The sequence below is a fragment of the Dipodomys spectabilis genome, unplaced genomic scaffold (genome assembly GCF_019054845.1).
Source record: "Dipodomys spectabilis isolate Male_0828 unplaced genomic scaffold, ASM1905484v1 ptg000231l, whole genome shotgun sequence".
Taxonomy (NCBI): domain Eukaryota; kingdom Metazoa; phylum Chordata; class Mammalia; order Rodentia; family Heteromyidae; genus Dipodomys; species Dipodomys spectabilis.
This window is the reverse complement of record NW_024870908.1, coordinates 7,551,827-7,565,187: the sequence shown is the minus strand read 5'-3', so window position 1 is coordinate 7,565,187 and position 13,361 is coordinate 7,551,827. Positions and strand designations below refer to the sequence as shown.

The 13,361-nt window shown below is 52.0% G+C and overlaps 1 protein-coding gene across 5 annotated transcripts; it reads right to left on the bottom strand.

Annotated features, from left to right (window-relative positions):
• Positions 1 to 504: 504 nt before the first annotated feature.
• Positions 505 to 10,143, bottom strand: Rnps1 (RNA binding protein with serine rich domain 1). 5 transcript variants are annotated; one of them, XM_042698317.1, is made up of 8 exons: positions 10,063 to 10,135; positions 6,600 to 6,787; positions 6,219 to 6,374; positions 5,430 to 5,621; positions 5,021 to 5,123; positions 4,389 to 4,542; positions 1,704 to 1,845; positions 505 to 1,334 (listed from the first exon to the last, which is right to left on the bottom strand). In XM_042698317.1, exons 2-8 carry the CDS (start codon positions 6,668 to 6,670, stop codon positions 1,235 to 1,237), a joined length of 918 nt encoding a protein of 305 aa, XP_042554251.1. In that variant the 5' UTR covers positions 6,671 to 6,787; positions 10,063 to 10,135; the 3' UTR covers positions 505 to 1,234. The 5 variants fall into 5 exon arrangements, with proteins under 5 accessions (XP_042554251.1, XP_042554253.1, XP_042554252.1 ...); XM_042698319.1 differs by lacking the exon at positions 10,063 to 10,135 and adding an exon at positions 9,802 to 9,819; XM_042698318.1 differs by lacking the exon at positions 10,063 to 10,135 and adding an exon at positions 9,699 to 9,716.
• Positions 10,144 to 13,361: the final 3,218 nt, after the last annotated feature.

Here is a 13,361-nt window from a genome sequence, read left to right as displayed (position 1 = left end):
CTGAACTCTGTCCCTCAGCTCTTCAGCTCAAGGCGAGCGCTCTACCACTTGAGCCAGCACCACTTCGGGCTTTTTCTGCTTATGTGGTGCTGAGGAATCGAACCCAGGGCCTCAGGCATGCAAGGCGAGCGCTCTACCACGGAGCCACCTTCCCAGCCCCCAGCCCAGCTTTTTGCTAATCAAAAACTGGAGTCTTTTGTTCTGCCCAGGCAAGTTTTGAACCACAACCCTCCAGTTCTTGTCCTGAGTAGCTAGGATTACAGGTATGAGCACCAGTGCCCAGCTTCCCATAGCTACTTGTAGCCACGGAGGAGTATCAGAAGATGCTGGGAAGACAGATTCAGGTGCAACAGCATTCCCCTCTCCACGTGCACAAACCCTGCATCTCCCGAGGGCCTCTGGAGATGTCAATTTGGAAATGAAACAAGAATTCAGGTGTTGGTTGTACAGGCACAGAATCATGCCCAATTAAAATGCTCTAGAGAAAGGCAGTGACCAGTACTGTTCGCATTCCAATCCTAGATTTATTCAATACAATTCTTTATTCTACACAACGAAGTACAAACACAACCTTACCTAAAATGCTAGTTACAAAACTCAAATTTTATAGTACTGACTGTACAATAAAAGCCAAAAAACAAAAAACAAAAGAGAGCAATGTACATGTTGCCAAGGCAAACCTGCAAGACCATCAGGAAAGGCAAAGTGGGGCGGGACAGGGTTCTGCGGGCTGCAGAGCAGGCTCAGCTGCTCACCAGCTCAGGAGGGAAGACAGGGGCACCGTGAGGACATGAGAAACAGACCCATTCGTGGCAACTAACACGGGTAGAAGAGGACTCGGGCAGGGCCAGGCCTCACATGAACAGTAGCTTGGTCCCTTTCTCCTGCCAATCACTGCAGGAAGAACAAGGGCATGACCAGGCCGCCAGGCTGGCCCAGTACCCTGGGGCAAGGCTGGAGCACTGCCACCGGGAGGCTTGTCTGTTGGCCCTGCACCGAACACTCTCAGAACAGAGAAGGGGTGAACTCTAGCCAGAACACTACAGGGCACCTTACGAACAGAACAATCCCACAGCACTTTGGCAGCCAGAACTCGCCCACAGAAGAAATGTTTTATCTGCTGCTTCCAAGCCTGCTCCCAGCAAGGGATCCTTTCCCACAGGCCCTCCTTTGGCTAGTGAAGTGACAACTGGGCTAAGTGGGCACAAGGTGCAGGGTGAGCGCCAGGCCCTGCTTATCGGGAGGAGTTGGAGCTGGAGCGGCTCCTGTGGCGCCGGCGGCCAGGAGAGCGTGATCTCCGGCGCACAGGGGACCTGCGTCTCGGAGAGCGGGACCTGTGGGAAGAGAAGCTGTCAGTCAGAATGTCACAAGCAAAAGTCCCAGCAGCAAGCGGTTTGTTTTTTCTTCCTGGAATAAGGTCACATTTTACTTTTCAGCCCCAGGGACAGGACTGCTGGTTGGACGGAACCGTGTCCTTAGCTATTATGAAGGCTCTCATGGTAGCCCTAAGCCCTGGGGAAGAGCTGCTCCCAGTCGTCTGGCATTGACACCTTTGCCCTCGTCCTGTCCCCGACAAACTCCCAGAGCTCCACCTGCCTTTTGCCTACTGCCTCCCCACAGCAGTGGAAGGCAGAAAACGTTGAATTAAAGGTCTCAGAACCATCATAGTCAAACCAACCAGTCTGGTGGGCACATGGACTTACCTCCTCCTCATCCGCGGGGGTGACCTGCGCCACATGGGAGGCGGCGGCAGCATTCTCCTGGGAGGACTGAAGCGCCGAGGGGGTGGCCTAGGCCAAGGGGCCAGAACTGCGGTAGCTGTGATCTCCTGGCCATCAATTTGACCTAGTGAAAAAGGACCCACATCAGGAAGCATGCAATAATCACCCCTTGACCAGCCATGAAGGCAAATCCTGGGCATGCTGTGGTGAACAAGACAGGCTGGGGACAATGATATCCCAAAGCAATCCTACCAACAAGCCACAGCAGGACTGTTTTTGCCAGGGAAAACTAGGGGCACGGATCTCATTCGCTTATGTTCAGACAGCTTCCTAGAAGAACCACCACCCAAACAAAGACCTAAAGGAAGTGCTGGAACCTTCAAGATAGCAGTGGAACAAGCTTGGGGGCAGGATGAAGAATTTCCTTAGGTTTCCAGTACTGAGACAAACCAATATGAATCAAAAGGGAGGGAAAGCCAGGTGCCAGTGGCTCACTCCTGTAATCTTAGCTACTCAGGAAGCTGAGATGTGAAGATAGAGGTTCAAAGCCAGCGCCTACATGAAAGTCTGAGACTTATCCCCAATTAACCACCAGAAAACCAGAAATGGTGAGAGTGAGAGTGCTAGCCTTGAGCAAAAGAACTCAAAGAGGTGGTTCTGGTGTCTTATGTCTATAGTTCTAGCTACTGAGGAGGCTCAGATCTAAGGATCCCAGTTTGAAGCCAGCCCGGACAAGGAAGTCCATGAGACTTTTTTTTTTGGGATCCAGTAGTGGGCCTGAACTCTGGGCCTGGGCGCTGTCCCTCAGCTCTTCAGCTCAAGGCTAGCGCTCTACCACTTGAGCCACAGCGCCACTTCCGGCTTTTTTCTTTTTGCTTATGTGGTGCTGAGGAATCGAACCCAGGGCCTCATGCATGCAAGGCAAGTGCTCTACCACTGAGCCACCTTCCCCGCCCCTCCATGAGACTCTTATCTCCAATAAACTACTCAAAAAAAGTCAAAAGTAGCTCTGTGGATCAAGTGGTAAAGCACTAGCCTTGAGACTCAGGGACCCTGAGTTCAAGTCCTGGGACCAGGAAAAAAAAAGAAAAAAGGAGGGAAAAGGATTTAGAGAATGCTCAAGGTGAGCTAGCTTGGTGGGGTAATGAGGTGGAGTCTGGAAAAAGGCTGGTCTTGACTAGCAGCTGGCCAAATATGTACTCACCTTAACATCTAGCTGGTGCCACGAAATTGCTCATTTGGGCTGGCTTTGGCAGTGGGCTGGTGGCCAACTTGGGCTTAAGTTAAGCTCCCCAGCCGCTCTGTTCTTCACAATTTCCCCCTCTTATTTTCTATTCTTTTCTTTTTAATATTAGTCCCCATATGAATTATTCCTACCATACCCAATTACCTTGTCCCAATCACAATGAGACATCAGAGCTGAAGTCAGCACTCAGTCACCTACATCTGCATGGGTTTTTTTTTTTTGGTCAGTCGTGGGACTTGAACTCTGAGCCTGGGTGCTGTCCCTCAGCTCTTCAGCTCAAGGCGAGTGCTCTACCACTTGAGCCACAGCACCACTTTTGGTTTTCTGTTTCATAAGAATCTCACAGACATGGGGCTGGGAAGGTGGCTCAGTGGTAGAGTGCTTGCTTCCTATGCATCAGGCCCTGCATTTGATTCCTTAGCACCACATAAGCAGAAAAGGTTGGAAGTGGCGCTGTGGCTCGAGTGGTAGAGCACTAGCCTTGAGCTGAAGAGCTGAGGGACAGCGCCCAAGCCAAGTTCAGGCCCCATGACCGGCAAAAAAACAACAACAACAAAAAACTCAAGACGTTCCTGCCCTGGCTGGCTTTGAAGCGCTATCCATAAATCTCAGCCTTCTGAGTAGCTAGGATTACAGGCCTGAGCCACTAGTGCCCAGTTACCTTTGCATTTTTACTTGATAGTCTCACCCAGGCACCTCACTGCTGAGGATCAAAGTACAACCTTCACCCTTTCCTAATTCCTTTCTTCCTGAAGTTAACCCTCTTCAGTGTGCATGTAAATCCATATGCTTGGGTATTTTGCAAGGAAGTTGATAAAAAGATGAAAGAGCTCTTGTGCTTTTTTGGGGTAGAGAAGGGACTGTGTTGGAGGAGCTGATGCTCACAGCTGTGGAGGCTGTCTCTGAAGTCAGGGTTCCTGAGTCTGTGCCTCATTTTTATTTGCTTGTTACATCCTGAAGACTGTGGATCCCCGGAGCATCTGTCCCAAATAGCCTTCCCACAAACATTCATTCATGCTGACACTGACACCCCCCACCTCTTTGTCCAGAGTGCTGGGGACTGAGCTCCGGCCTTGTATTCTTTTGCCCCAGCCATGGTCTCAGTCCTTTTTCAGACTCTAAGTCTGCAGCACCTCTCCCTCTTCCCTCCCACACAAAAATTTCTACATTAAGTCAAATATATTCTCTGTAAGAAAAGCTTCATTTGATTCATTACTGTCAACAGACTGAAATTTCCTAAAATGTTAACACATTCACGTTTTCTGCATTTCAAGAATAAAAACTGGAATCCTGAATAAAATCGGGAATCCTTAAAGAGCTCCAGTGATATTCATGGAGCTTAGCTGGAAATCAGTCCCCCCATAGGCACAGACCCCTGGAGCAGAGGCAGGAGGTGCGGGGTTACTGGAAGGACCACCCACCTCCATCCATGTGCTTCAGCGCCTTCTCGGCCTCGTCTGGATTCTCAAACTCCACATACGCGTAGCCTTTGGACAGGTGAGGGTGCATTCTCTCTACAGGCATGTCAATCATTTTAATTTTCCCATAGGTAGAAAATATCTCCATAATATGATCCTACAGAAAAGAATGGTTATACTAATAAACATTTTTTTTTTCTTTTTGGCCTGTATTGAGGTTTGAACTCATAGCTTCATTCTTGCTTAGCCAGCACGCTACCACTTGAGCCATGACTCCAACCTGGCATTTTGCCGGTTATTTTGGAGATGAAGTCCTGTGGATTTTTCTGTCTGAGCTGGGTTCAAACCTTGATCCTCTGGATTTTAGCCTCCTGAATAACTAGGGTTACAAGCCACTGGCACACAATGTACCCACATATTTCTTAAGAGGCAAAGAGAATTTACCATGCAAACCCCAGTGTAAAAATGTCCTGCTACCTGACAAGAGCTATTGTGTTCTGGCTTAAGCCTCATAGACACATGTGCTGTGTGTTAAAAGGGTCACCCAGTGTGCCTCTTAAATCACGCACCACACCAGTCCTGAGACACACTTGCTAGCACAGTGCACTCACTGCTATGGGTGCTGCATCCCTCACCTTGGTCACGTTCCTGGTGAGCCGCCCGATGTGCACCTTGGTGGGCTTTGGGGAAGGGCTCCGTCTTTTCCGCTCCTTTTCATCCCTTTTAGGTGGTTTGGATCTGACAGAAAACAAAATATCAAAAAGCAACTTCTGTCAAGTAAGAATGTAATGACAGTTTCACTGGGAGTGAAGCGCAGTGCGAGACCCTAGTTTTCATGCTCAGTATTCAAGGCGGTGGGTCACAGTTCGCGGGGTCAGGACTGACTCCTGTTTAGTGGGATATAGCTGCTTGTCTTGCGTAACATCTTTCACAGGGAAGAGTTTACCGTCACTTTACGCACACTATTGTCTCAGATGCCCCTTCGGATCTCCTCTCCTAATAGTCACGGCACATTTGCAGCCCGGCCTGCTGACATACACTCACTTAGAACGGGAGCGCCGTCTGTTGTCGTGCCTGCGCCGAGAAGGGCTGGGGGAGCCAGAGGAGCTGCTGGAACTGGAGCTTCGGGATGTGCTAGAGCTTCCTGAACGGCTGGAGGCAGAGGAAGAGCTGGAGCCGCTGCTGGAGCCTGTGCTGGTGCTAGAACCGGAGCTGGAGGTTGAGCTGGACCGAGACCTGAGGGCAAGGCAGGTGGGTTGGGAAATGCCAGGCAGAAGTTGCTTTTCTCCACACAAGATGAAACTTGCTGTTTAGATACTGCTAGACCACAATGCTTTCTCCCCACTGGGGAGACTGCCTTCCTATGAGAAGATATCACTGTGTGGTGGTGGGAAGGAGGGCTGGCTGTTGGGGCCACACAGAAGCTCTCCCGCAAGGAGGTAAAGGAGAAGCCTGTCAGAGATCTGGACTACCACTTCATTTTCAACTACTGAAGAATGAGCCTGAAACCAGACCAAACACAATTTTGAAGGAAGGTACATTTAAAAGAACAAGAACAGAGTCAGGTACTGGTGTCTTACGCCTGTAATCCTTGCTACTGAGGAATCATATCTGAGGGTCACAGTTCGAAGGCAGCCCAGACAGGAACATCTTTGAGATTCTTACCTCCAATTTACCATTAGAAAACCCAAAGCAGCACTGTAGCTCAAGTGATAGAGCACTAGCCTTGGAAACAAAGCTCAGGACAGTGTCCAGGTCCCAAGTTCAAACTCCATGAAAAACAAAACACCAAGAAGAGACCCCAGAGCTGGGCACCCTAACAGATTGCCTCACCTGGTGCTGCTGCTTCCACTAGAAGCACTGCGTCGCTTCCGAGCCTTATCCCTGCCGCGGTCCTTCTCGCTAGACTCCTTGGTGGCCCCTTTATCTTTAGAGCGATCCTTTGACTTCTCGTCAGAGCGGTCTTTGCGTTTGGTAGGAGAAGGAGCCCTGGATAGCGAGGAAGAACGTGAGGCTGCATGCTCCTGACAGACCCGTGAAACAACACAACTCAAGAGAGGGGTCCAAAAGGGCAAGAGATCCCAAGCAACCACAGAGCAAAATGATCTGCGGCTTGGGACAGAATGCAAAACCATTTTTGGTCTCCCCTTTCTAAGGGTTCCTAGCAGCAAGCACCCCCAAAGTAGCACTAGAAAAATCTTACAGAAGGATTACCTAGTGCTGGACTTTTTATTATTTTCTTTGACTCCTAGCAAGCTCTTCTTTTTCACTCCTGATAAATCCATTCTCCCCTTCTGAGGTGTTCAAAGCAGCAAGGACGGCCTCACTTATCTGAACTCTCACTTCTAACTTGAGTCTGAGAAACGATCCCTAATCGATGGCAATTTACGCCAAAGAGCAGCCTAATAACAAGATAAAAGGGTTTAAATAAAGGATGAACGAATTGGCAAGGCAACAAATCCATCTTGTAAAATTGTGAAGACACAAAAGGTACAGGGGAACACAGTAACCAAGTGTGCACATAGCGAGGGCACGCAGGGACAGAGCCCAGGTGCGGGTTCCTCAGGGAGGACAGGAGCCCAGCCCCCTCCCCTGCAGGTAGGTGTCACCTGTTTGTCTTTCAGAGAAAAGAACACACAAGAATATATGCCTAAGGCATGGGAATGTCAAGATTCTTCAGGTGGTGAGGTTGTGCAACTCTAGATCTCACCCAGAAGTCTGATGACAAGACTTCCACAGTCCTTCCAAAATGTAAAGCACCACAGAGTAGAGAAACACACCTAACAAGTATGGTCTTCTGACAGGGTCAGACCTCTTTGTCTTTTTGCTGTAAATTCCTTTTAGGATACATTAAATGAGGACATGACTAGAGGTAAAAACCACTTTTAGATCGACAGGCAACAGTATCAGAGCATTTAATACCAAAGGTAAATAGAGAAAATATATCAGGATCATGAAAAAGGACAATTTGTTAATCATCTGAACACTGGGCATGTGGAAACCTATAAGCCTGAAATTTAATGATACAAGAAAAATGAACTGCTAAGCTTTATGTTTCTGAAGGATAATTCAGAAACATGACTTGTGAAGTCACGTGAGCACAATTATACAATGTCCATTCCTTCAACCTTTTGTGATTTCAAAAAATCTTGGGGGCAGGGGACACTGGGAATGTGGTTTAGTGGTAGAGTGCTTGTCTAGCATGCATGAAGCCCTGGGTTCGACTCCTCAGTACCACATACACAGAAAAAGCTGGAAGTAGCCCTGTGGCTCAAGTGGCAGAGTGCCAGCCTTGAGCAAAAGCAGCTCCAGGACAGTGCCCAGGCCCCAAGTTCAAGCCCCAGTATTGGTACCCGCCCACCCCCCAAACACACAAATCTTTGGGAAGGTAGACATTGCATCAGGTAAGACACTGCTCATCATCTAAGTGTTTAGCAAAGTGCTAGTACTGAACCAATTGCTTGTTAATGATGACCAACTTTATTAAAACAACTCCTCTGTCCTATTTTCAGGGATGGCTTCCTTCACTATTCCAGTTAGTGAGGTATATCAATTTTCTACAACTTGTCTTCTTTAAGGCAGACAGAGCAAACCACTTTGGGTTTTGCTCACACCCAGGCAGGGGTGCCTCAAAATCTTCTGAGCCAAGAAAGAAGAGCTGCTGACTGGACAAGTTAGTGGAAGAGGTCAGGATATCACCTTCTGTTCCTTTCTAGGGCTGTAAAATCTTTTCAAATTGTTTTGTTTTAAAATAGTAATGTAGCCGGGTGTGGTGGCTCACGCCTGTAATCCTAGCTACTCAGGAGGCTGAGATTTGAGGATCATGGTTCAAAGCCAGCCCTGGCAGGAAAGGCCATGAGACTCTTACCTCCAATAAACCACTCAGAAAACCAGAAGTGGTGCTGTGGCTCAAGTGGTGGGGCACTTGTCTTGAGCTGAAGAGCTGAGGGACAGCGCCCAGGCCCAGAACTCAAGCCCCACAACTTACCAAAAAAAAAAAAAAAAAAGGTCATGTACTATAAACACCCACAAGGGCAGCACTGGCTGTGCTTTGACAATCAGAGCACCTAATTTAGTGGCTGAAAGTGTAGTGTCAGCATGCTTGCATGCAAGGCTTAGCTAGGGACCCAGAGTGTATATCTCAGGAATGAGGCTTCTCATTAAAAGTGTGATGACAATTACAGTTCCCACCTTATAGTTTTCCAATTGAGCACTTAGTAAATGCTAGCTAGACAAGGATGCTTTCCCATGTCTGAAAGCTTTTGATCACATCTACTCATCTTCACAGTCACATGACTTCTAAATGTCCCACAAGGTTCCCCAAACAACCCCTCTAAAAACCCCTTAGAAACATCAATCTAATCAGTGTGGGGCTGGGAAGGTGGCTCAGTGGTAGAGTGCTTGCCTTGCAAGCATTAGGCCCTGGGTTCGATTCCTCAGCACCGCATAAGCCAAAAAAGCCAGAAGTGGCACAAGTGGTAGAGTGCTATCCTTGAGCTGAGGGACAGCACCCAGGCCCAGAGTTCAGGCCCCATTACCCACCAAAAATAAATAAATAAATAAATAAATAAAAATGTGGAGCTGGGGATCGAACCCAGGGCCTCACACAAGCCAGGCAAGTGCTCTGCCACTAAAAACATTTGTTGATAAACCTTTTAAAACGACTACCTTACCAGACAAACACAGCTCTAGAGTAGAGATTACTTAAGACTCTCCCCAATCTGTCCCAATGTATTTTATGAAACAAGCACTACCAGTCGCTCTTAAGCAGTTAAAAAAGTAATAATAAAACCACAGAATAAGTGAATGCTTTGCTGGTTGGGTCGAGGGCTAGAAAGCAAAGGTTGAGATGCTCTGTTCACACAAGTTCAGGTAACAGCTCGGGACCTTGGTTACCTCCCCCATCCTCCGGAAAGGTGCGCGTCCAACAGCCAGAGAGAGGAGAGAACAATTAGTTAAATCTCGAGCAGATGGCGTTTCAGTGCAAATCTTCCGAGCACCCTCCCCATGTTAAAAGTACTTTTCAGACGCGGTGCACGCGAAATGGCAAGGGCCGAGAAAAGCCTACTCCATGTCTCTCTGCGATCACCCCCTTCCCCACTTTTTCCCTTTTGAGCTCACTGTGTTTGGGCCACACTGCCTGGGCCCGATCCCCGGAGCTTAGCGCCAAGCACGGCTCGGTAAACGTCCTCGAGTTCGCGTTTGGATTACCCACTCTGGGGGGGGGGGGGGGCGAGTCCGGGCCTTCCAGGCGGCCCCACAAAGCGACTCCGTACCCACCCGCTCGCCCCCGGCCCTCGCTCGTGCGCGCACTACTCTCCAAGAGGGTCCCCGCCGAGGAGAAACCAGGTCTCCCGCCCAGCCGGGAACCCCGAGGACAGAGGCCGCGCTCCGAGCCGCCCCAAGGGCCACAGACCTCGCTGGGCCGCCCCGAGGCGGACGCAGCCGGGTCGTCCTTCCGTCCGCGGCGGCACCGACCACTTCCGGGCCGCGGCCTCGACACCTCCCACTCCACCCTCCCCGGGCCCCATTCTTTCTCTTCGGGGCCCGCGGTGCGCCGCCAGCCTGCCAGCACACCACGGGGCCGCACACCGAGCCGGCCCCACGATCCGCCCCACCGGGCCTGGCACGGGTCCCCCGACGCTCGGATGCGGTCGGATTCCTCCCCTCCACTTACATCTTCCCGCCGCTACCACCTCCTCCCGCTCTCCTCCGTCGCTGAGGCCGGCGCGGCTCTGACGTCAGAGTTCAGGAGCGGGAAGGCGCCGCCGTCCGGCGCGCCGTGATGACGCCAACGGCGGCAGCCAATGGGCGGGAGCGACGGAGCGCCAGCGCACCGAGGTCGTCTGCGGTTCGTGGTGCGCGCGCCGACTCCGTTCGTGGGCGGGGTGGGGGCGGGGCCCCCCGAAGAAGCGGCCTCGCGTCCCCCGGAGCGCGGCGCCCGTCCCGGAGCTGGCCGAGTGGCGCGCCCGGCCTGCCGCCCTGCCCCGGCCCCCGGCCCCGGCCCCGGCCCCGCAGGTCGTGGCCCCGCACCTTCTCGGCACGGGTGCGGGCGTGGAGCCTGGCTGGGGCGGCGAAGGGAGCCGCCGCCGGGGTTGGGGCCGGGGCTGTGGGTGCGGTCTCCGTTTGTCGGCAGGGCGCGGCCGGCCGGGGGAAGCGCACGGTGCCACCGGACCGGCATCGGCTCGCCGGAGGCGGGGAAGGCAGCGCCGTGCCCGGCTCTCGGGAGCGGGTCTGCGGGGTGCAGCTCGGCGGTGGCGACACCCAGAGGACGTGGCCGCCGCCGCGCGCGGGGCCTCCGCCCCTGCGGAGTCTGGAAGGGCCCGGGAGCGGCTCGCTCACGGGGTCTCCAGCAAAGACCAGGTGAAGGCGTGGAGACCGGGCAGGAAGCGCCGGGGAACCGGCACCAGCGCCGGGAGGTGCCCTGCACTGCCTCCCCTCGCCAACCTCTGTGCCTGGCAGGCGTGCCTTTGGATGTGATTTCTTGGGGAAGGGACGTGTGAGGAAAATGGAGGAGAACGGAAAAAGGAATAGGTCAGACTCCATGGTCAACGGGCCAGGGACTGCTTACTGTAGCCAGCAAGGGGCACAGACCTTCCCGGGGTTTGGAGGTTGTGGGAGGGACTGGATTTGGACCTGGGTTTGTGTGGAGCATCACAAGGAAGCAGAAAATTAAAAGTGGGCTCTGGTCTCTTGCGAGGCCAGGGCAGTGTCTTTGCCAGGCCCAGAGTGGAATGCTCAGGCTGGGGTGAGGGGGACTTTGGGCTGAGCCCAGGCGGGAACAAGCCTGTCTGCGGGCCAGCAGGTGAGGGCGCCACCGGTGCTTTGCTTGAGCTGGGAGAATAAGGCAGGAGTCATTCCTACATGTTATATATATATATAGTCGGTCATGGGACTTGAACTGTGGGCTTGGGCTCTTCAGCTCAAGTCGAGCACTCTACTGCTTGAGCTACAGCACCACTTTCGGTTTTCTAGTGGTTTATTGAAGATAGTCTCATGGACTTTCCTGCCTGCACTGGCTTTGAACTGTGATCCTCAGATCTCAGCCTCCTGAGTAGCTAGGATTACAGGCATGAGCCACTGGCGCCCGGCTATATTCCATATAAAACCATTGGGCCGGGAGGGGAGAGACCAGTCCTTCACATCGGAGGTGCACTCCTTGACTGCCATGGCCCCCACGGGTTCAAGACATCAAGGTTTTTGAAAAAAGATCCAAGCCAGTGTTTTGTAGAAACAAATCAATAATTTAGAGGAGTACATGTTGCAAGGCAGGGACAGGAAAGAGACCAGGATGCCGATAGATGATCCCAAACGGATGGAGGGAGTGAAAGGTTCAAGTAACTGAGGACAAACAGTTGAAAGCACTAGCCTACTTCCAGAGGCCTGTCCTGCTGAGACCCCCGTTGGTTCCTGGGCCGGTCATGATAATGTGGCCAGGCATGAGTTAGCTGAGTGGATAAAGAGGCCCGCCCTGTTGTAGGGGAGGGGCCCTGGAGGCTCTGGTGGTATTGAGGTGGCTTTGGTGGTCAAGCAGACTGTACATGGAGTTCTCTGAGGAGGTAGTGGCTGGTGACTAGAGACACTCCAGAAGGCCCCAAATCAAGAGCCTGTGTCCAGGGCAGCACTTGTGCCCTGAGTGGAAGAGTGTGCTCTGGTCCCCCCTCCTCCCCCACCCCCTCCCAAGAGGAGGGTGAGAACAAAACCCGCTGGGCTGTCGCCCCTCCCTGGTTTTTAGTTTAACATGCATATAAGCTTTTTAACACATTATATATTAAAGCCAAAGCATGGTTTATTTAGACACTGATCACGTTTGTTTCTAAATATTAGTGAATTTTGTAATCAAACGAGCTATTAGCTGTTGAGCTTTCAAACAGCGCATCCTGGCTCCTAACCATTTTGAAGATCAGCAGAAATGTTGGGGGGGGGTGGGGGGGGTTGGGTAAGATGATACACGCAGTCTCAGACGCAAAACCCTGAGGCCAGCCTGGGCTATCTAGCGAGACCTAGCCTCAAACTCACAAAACATGTTGGCTCTTTTGCCGAATGGGGCGTCAGTGGCTAACCAGTGCCTTGGAATGATACAGGGCATTCTCTGGGGCCTGCCCCAATTTTTTTTCCTTTCCTGGGGCTTAGGGTCACTTGGTGCTGCTGTAGTGTTGAGAGCCTGCCATGTAAGGCAGACCATCCTTCTGGGCCTGATGGTCTCTGAGCTACACCTTTAAAGCTTGTTGGCCTAGGACACTGCCAAGGTGGGCTATAAAGGAGATGGAGATCAGGTTAGCTTTGGATCGTTATCACTCTTGTAAGCCATGCCAAATAAACATCTACCCATCATGAAAACCGAGCTCTGGGCTAAGGCCAGGTGGAAGATGGAATTAACTTGGGAGCAGGGGAGAACCAAGCGAAGATGTGTGCTGAGAGTCTAGTCACCAAGGCCAAGTACCTGCCTGAGGAAAGGTGTGGCTGAGGGGTTTCTGGCTAGGCTCCTTTTGAGGGCCAGAATAGGTTTGAAAGGGTTACTGGGTAGCTGGTGACCGAGGCTTGCTGGGGGAGTTACTCGTGGGAGGTGCCTGCAGCTGTGGGCTTGCATCAGGAGGGGCAGCTGACCTGCAGAGGCTCCTCCGCCAGGGGCCTCTGGGCTCTTGCACAGTACTGGCCTCCCTCTGCAGATGCGTGAACTCAGGGCTCAGCACTCATCTGTATCTCAAAGCCACGTGTCCTTTCCCATCATGAAGATGACATCATCTCCCATCTCACAGGACGGTGGTGAAGGCCAGATGCAGTCATGAGCTGATACACTGGGTGGCCCGGGGTGAAGCTGCCGTATGGAGCAGTAAAGCTGGCCTGGTGTACACTGCAGCTTGCTAGCATTGGATGCTAAAAACTGGGGTGTGGGCAGGGCCCCAGGAACAGGTCCTGAGAACCCCGAGCATTAAGGAAGGTAGTGTTAGGATCCATCACGACCATCCCAGGGGA

Coding starts and splice junctions, on each gene's coding strand:
- Rnps1 (XM_042698317.1), bottom strand. CDS start 6,670: ATGGATTTATCAGGAGTGAAAAAGAAGAGCTTGCTAGGAGTCAAAGAA. Junction 5,622..6,218: donor AGTGGAAGCAGCAGCACCAG/GTGAGGCAATCT, acceptor CCTTGCCCTCAG/GTCTCGGTCCAGCTCAACCT. Junction 4,543..5,020: donor TCACCAGGAACGTGACCAAG/GTGAGGGATGCA, acceptor TCTTTTCTGTAG/GATCATATTATGGAGATATT.